We start from the raw sequence: 6,345 nt of genomic DNA on the forward strand, positions 1-6,345 counted from the left end.
GCGTAGTTCCCCGCTCACATGGGATCCATCATATCCATCATAGGAGGCCCCACAAACCTCAACGAGCTGACCCACTCCAAGGCGCGAGGTCTCGCTTTCCGCGACCATGGAGAACTCCGCCGCCGGCCCGCAGTGGCGGAGAACAGAGATCAACCGATCACATACAATAAAATTACGCAGCACTTTTATCTCGGTAGGAGAGACTTTTCCCTTCCTCACAAGAAGTTAAATAGAGCGCAGGCATTGACCCTCAGATTATTACAAACAGACTCGTATCCCAGCTCGGCTTTATTCCGCAAGCTTTATGCCGACACTTATGCCACTAGTTCTTGCAAGCACTGCAATGACTTCGCTAGCCTAGACCATATGCTCTGGCGTTGCCCCTCGTTACGAGGCACAGAACAAGTCAATGAAGGCAAGTGTCTCTCCGCTATCAGGAGCCCCGATGCCGGGGCGTAACTATGGGCCGTCCAGAGGGCCCGCGATGTGGCGGTCGGGCATGGCCCGACCATAGAATAAAGAACCAACTGCCTGACTGTGCCAACGTGGGAGCGGCCCGCAGCGCGCTGAGTCGCGTACCTCAGGACCTTCATTAAAGTTTTGAATCCATCCATCTATTGCTCTAGTGTAGCTATTTCTTGGCTATGAAAACGGATATCACTAGCGTACTTGGTTGCTTTCCTTAAGCTTTACTGCAGACAAAAAGTAAATTGAATGTTTACAATTTCGTTTCACAATATATTGTTTCCTGTCCATTTAATTCTATAATCTTATCTTCTTCCTTTAAACATGTTAACGAGCTAAAATAGTTCTGGGCCTACTGCAGTCATGTGTGTACTGAAGTGGTCAGAAAAACATTTTCTTTGATAGCAGAGCTCATTAAAAGATTTATTTGGGGGTTTAAACAGTTACTTTTGTTCCAAGCAAGAAATTTCTACAAGTTCAGCAACTGCTCGATCACACAACAATGACCAACCCATTTTCGCTGCACACAGCATGGTGAAACTTTCTGTAAACCTAATACCATACCAACAAATTTTATTCTTACTGAGTGCTGGCAAAATTGAATCTTACAGCTGCTTACACACCTCAAACTTAGTTGCAGAGCGCTACATCACTCCTGCAGAAAGTTTTCATAGACCGGGCTTTACAATGGCAAACCACCCCTCCTCCCCACCCCCAATACAGAAACAGACCTTTGGAACCATGGAGCTAGTTCAAATTTTTGTTCCTACACACTGCTTTGCAATACCCACAAAGCTCAAGGCCTTCAACACTTTTTTTTTCTACTCTTGTAAGCATCTAGTAGTTGCAGGTGTCACTCAATCTGAGCCATGAAGCAGGTGCTCCAGGTCTCCCTTGAATTTGCTAATGACAAGTGCTAAACCTGTCTTTACCAGAATCTCGGGAGTCATCCTGGCGGGCTACAGCCAAGTCTTGCAACATGTCTCTCTTGGATAAGCTTTGAAAGTGTACCTTCACCTCCTCCTCCAAGCCCATCAGACAAATAGCACACTGGCTATCTAAACTAGTAAAAGTTGTATTAGTAAACTCAGTGGAACTGTTCCTTTAATTTATTCCCGTTAATCTGCCCTTTTACTGGGTTTAATGCTGCAAGTGATGTCATAAGATACTGCAACTACTTCAACCAAAATTGCTTAAGTTTTGTCACAGCTTTTATGGGTATACTCAAGTAGGTCACCACAGTGTTAGGCTCCTTTTCTGTCATCCACATGTCATCTTAACAGTGCTTAACGTTTGTAGCGCTTGTAGCTTCCATGGCACTCAGAATTCACGTATGACTACACTACTATGAAGAATGACAAACATAGTTGTGATGTAAATGCAAGATTTCACACTAGAGTCAATTCACAGCACATTAGACAACTTTTTTGTTTCTTGCCCATGTTTCGGCAACGCTTACCACAAAGCACTTAATACATCAAAAATTGCTCGTGCTGCAACATACATTTTAGTGCTCACCAGAAAAACCACACTCATTACCACATAATAAATAAATATGTTGCAACCACACTATAACTGGTCATGTACTTTGCTTAGATCAATATTGCTGATAAAGCTTCAGTTGCAGCAACAGCAGCATCAGTGATATCAACAGATGCCGAGAATAAGAATGCAGTGGCTTTCAGAAGCAGAAGTAGGTCAACCTTATCCTGACCTATGAAGGCAGATTTCTCAATGTTCCCAATGCTTTCCTGTTCAGGAGTGAGGCTAGCTGGCAACAAAACTCTCAGACTTACTTTTGCTCTGCATCCAAATAAAACAACCAAACAGGTCAACAGAAACAACTAACTGTAAAGTGGGCAACAACAAGGTGTCTAGAAGGTTGGTGTGACACAAAGCGGTTTCATTTGCAGTCCAAGTCCATTCATACATAAGTCGCAAGATTTCAATGAATTATCTGTTCACACATGCTTCCAAGATACAAGCATTAGTGTGATTCATGAAGTTCACATAACAGGAGTCACATTCACTGGTAGATGCAATATATAAAAATTTCACAGCCTGAAGACATCTGAATGCATTTTTGCCATCATTAGCCCATGTTAGCATGAAAAAAACTAAATGTCACTCATGATATGCACAGTTATCCAGCCTCCTTGAACTCCTCAAGCACACTGAAGTGCATTTCCAACGATGGAAGGTCGTCTTCATGGTAGATCTTTCGTGTCACATCAACTCCCAGTTTTCTCAAAGTCTCTCTAAACACTTTCTCTTCTTTGCCTATCCAGGGCCTTGAGGTGCACAGCACTTGGTATGGAGTCACATGGATATAAACTTTGATATCGCACTGTCGAAATGATTTCAAGATAACTTCCTTGGTTACCCATGTATTAGATCCACCGGAGTGACCACCATCCAACCAGTACATAGCCTTTATTCTATGGACGAGCGCAATGACATCATCATCAGCCTGGACCTCTAGTGCCTTGATAGCATAGAGAAACTGGTTGAGAACAACACAACCTTTGCTGAATCCAATTAGCACAAGCGGGAGCTCCAGTACGCCTGTGGCAATAGGGTCATACTTTGCCTTGTTTGTTTTGTTGTTCAGCATTTCAGACAAGCTGTTGAGTAGAGCAAGTAGGTGCTCCAACGCAGTAATGCTGAATTCATGAGTTGGTGCCCCCATGTCGTTGCCCTCAACAAAGTTGTCATAGCAGCTGAATGTGAGGTACTGAAGCCTGTTTGGCCTTACAACGATGCAGTGGGCACTGGGGAAGTGCTTTCCCATTAATGTGGCCATGTTGTCAAGGTTCCACTGGACATATCGCCTGTTATCACGATGCTTCATCATCGCCTCTGGGAAGTCCTGCAGGTATGTTTAGAAGGCACATTGTAAAAGATTCAACTGCGAAATGCCACGCTAGGAAATGACTACAACATACTGCTGGTTTTAGGTTACTGACTAAATATACGCCATTAAAATTAAAAATAGGCGTCAGCGCCAACAACTCCTAAAGTCAAGACGAGGTAACAACCCCGCACTGAGCTAGGGGCATGGTTCTCATGTGAAGGGTTCTACTGACGCATCAGGAGTATGGCAAGTCTGCCGGCCCCCGATTTATTACAGGCAGCTTACAACAGATGAACGTCTTGGGTTATTGGATGCAAGATTCGTAAGCTGACACCCACGCTTGACCACACAACGCAACTTCAGGTCATCGCAAAATTGGACGAAACTTTGCACACTTCGAAAATAGGTTCTCCTAGATCACTAGAAAGCTAGCGACAAACGCACAACATACCGCTCAAACGTGGGTCAGGCTGCACACACGTGCACATCAAAAAAGAATGCACTGAAAGACGCAAAAGTGCAAAGTAAACGAAACGCCAGTATTACTGCATTACCAACTTACCTGGATGTCGCCACCAAAGAAAACCACAACTTGGTTTCCGTCTCCCGTCTTCTCTGGCGACTTTAATACCAGATCATTAAACTTCCCCGTAAGGCCTTCTACTTTTTCAAACCTTTCAGCGGAAGATCGCGCGCAAGTGTCCGTTGTTGCCGCCATAGTAAAGGCGCTAAACGATTGGGAAAGGGACTTGCTGAATAAATTGGCCAGCAGCCACAATGAACGTCTGCACATATCAAAACTTTTGAATACGAGCAAATGACCAGCGACTGCGCTTGACTTAAGTTATGTCCCTATGCTGCCCATCTAAAGATAGCACAAGTGTCAGCTCTGTATATTAAAGCCGCTCCATCAAAGGGGTTCGGTAAGCCAAAAGCAGACTAATTATTTCATCGTATTACCGGTATTACACCGAACCAGCTGAACACGAACGTGGAGATTAAAACATACACATGCGTGCTTCCATTTTAGAAGGCTGGTCACGATGGCGATGGATTCCTTCACCGTACGAACAACTCCGAAACCTAGATCGACCGAGAAAACCGTTCCTGGGGCTACTACTTAGAAGATCATGACGTGAGAAAAAAAAACGCCATGCTGCATAAATGCCAGCAGTTTTGCTGGCGCTGCCCAAAACCACTTGCCAAGACACACAAAACTGCTCAAGAGCTGAAGGGCCGGACAGTGGAAGGCGGCAAATTTGATCTATCAACTCAATTCACAAGATTCGTGTTTTATCTGCTAAGTGCCTTCTCACAAGAGGCACAAGTTTCACTGTGCTTGAAACTACATCACATGCACGAGCATGATAGCATGTGGGAGTAAAAAAAAAGGAGGAATAAGATAAAATCCATCTCAAGTGGAGGATAGCAAGAAAAACTGAAAGTCAAGAAATGAACTGTGAAAGAGCATACCAAGCTGCCTTGCTAATGGCGTGGTGTTGGCAAGGGTGTCTCTCAGTTTAACCAAACACACCCATGCAACGTGCCAATTTTTGTTCGGTATTCAGCAATCTTCGGCATCCTGAATCTCTGATCTGGTAGCCTATAGTTTAGGAGGCTACTAGTTTGCAAGGGCGCCCAGAGAGAGAAAACAACTTTTTAGAAAGTGAGACCCCAGAAATTGAAGACATGCACACAAAAGTTAAGAAACAAGTTTATGCTCAAGATGTTAATGCATTTTGAGTTTCTTCTCGATGACTGTCCACTGCTTTCCCCGGTCATACTGAGGAACTGAAAAGGTCGCTTAATGCTTGATGGGATGCTGATCTCATACCAGGTTAAGGCTCCTAAAGCTAGTCCCAGACAGTAACCTAACCTGAAAACAGTGATCAATCGTGGTTGAACTAGGAATGTCTCTGCAGCCAACATCTTGCCAAGAGGACCTTCGTCAGGACCTTTACAAAGACAAGCCCATCTCCCTGTGTAGCTCTGTCCAGCTTAAATACATAGTAGGAACTATGAGCAAAGATTTTGATGATACAGGTACAAAGCACTTTACATATTTTTGTTACTTTTGCATTTCTACAATTACTAAACTATAGTGATAGGTATATCAACACTCCAGAAAGGCTCCCTGCCTGTTGAAGTGACTGTGCTTGCCCTTTTCCAATAGAAGCCCGACGATAGCGACTGAAAGAAAGCCGACAAGACTCCTATTGTCAACATGTCCCATTGCAGCACTGTACCGGCTTATGTTTAAAACCTCCTGTACGTATAGCGACTGTGTATCAATGTAATTTGCTTGTGGTGCATTGCACTTTTATTTCGGCCAAGAGAATACAGACTGTGTTAACTCAGATCAATAGGTGAAAGGCACTAATGGTGCAAGTTATGAAGATGCCTTAGGCAGGTTTTACGCTTTATGGTCAATGACCTCAAGGATCCATTATCCATATGAAGTGATTGGCAATTCAAGAAGTGCAGCTGCCCTATATTCATGTCACATCACTGTTTGTTGTTGAAACACTTAATTATTGCATATGGTGAGGCAGCAAATACCTGGATATTCTCTCTAAACAAATTATAGTGCCTGTCGCAGATTTTATGAAATGTTGAGCTGAAGACGTGTGCATTGCCCATGAAATGAGCAGCTCTGTTTCATAGTTTGGGCATCCTTCTGTTCTACACTTGTATAGTAGCTTTACTGTCCTGGTCAATACTTGAGCCCACTACCTTCGTTAGCAGTTGTAATGAAATATGTCAAGTGGGAATGATAGCAATGGGCGTGTTGGTCCAGTCTTTTATTTATGGCATGCAATCTCCATCACAGTCACTTCTTGAGTAAGGCATGCATGCCAATGGCATATATGCAGAGACTGAATGCGGCAGACCACACACTCCATGTGGCTGCATGCTGCCTTTACTATAAGTACTTTGAAAATGCCTACATGCAGCTGCTCTCTCTTTGCACACGGCCCATCTAGTGTAATACTGGCAAACACACACAAAAAAAGAGAAATAACACA

The 6,345-nt window shown here is 43.7% G+C and overlaps 1 protein-coding gene across 1 annotated transcript; it reads right to left on the bottom strand.

Moving 5' to 3' along the window:
• Positions 1 to 869: 869 nt before the first annotated feature.
• LOC139054697 (mitochondrial protein C2orf69) lies at positions 870 to 4,380 on the bottom strand. Its single transcript, XM_070532145.1, has 2 exons — positions 3,882 to 4,380; positions 870 to 3,334 (listed from the first exon to the last, which is right to left on the bottom strand). Exons 1-2 carry the CDS (start codon positions 4,110 to 4,112, stop codon positions 2,609 to 2,611), a joined length of 957 nt encoding a protein of 318 aa, XP_070388246.1. The 5' UTR covers positions 4,113 to 4,380; the 3' UTR covers positions 870 to 2,608.
• Between the last annotated feature and the right edge of the window lie 1,965 nt (positions 4,381 to 6,345).

Source organism: Dermacentor albipictus, chromosome 1, assembly GCF_038994185.2.
Source record: "Dermacentor albipictus isolate Rhodes 1998 colony chromosome 1, USDA_Dalb.pri_finalv2, whole genome shotgun sequence".
In the NCBI taxonomy this organism is placed as follows: domain Eukaryota; kingdom Metazoa; phylum Arthropoda; class Arachnida; order Ixodida; family Ixodidae; genus Dermacentor; species Dermacentor albipictus.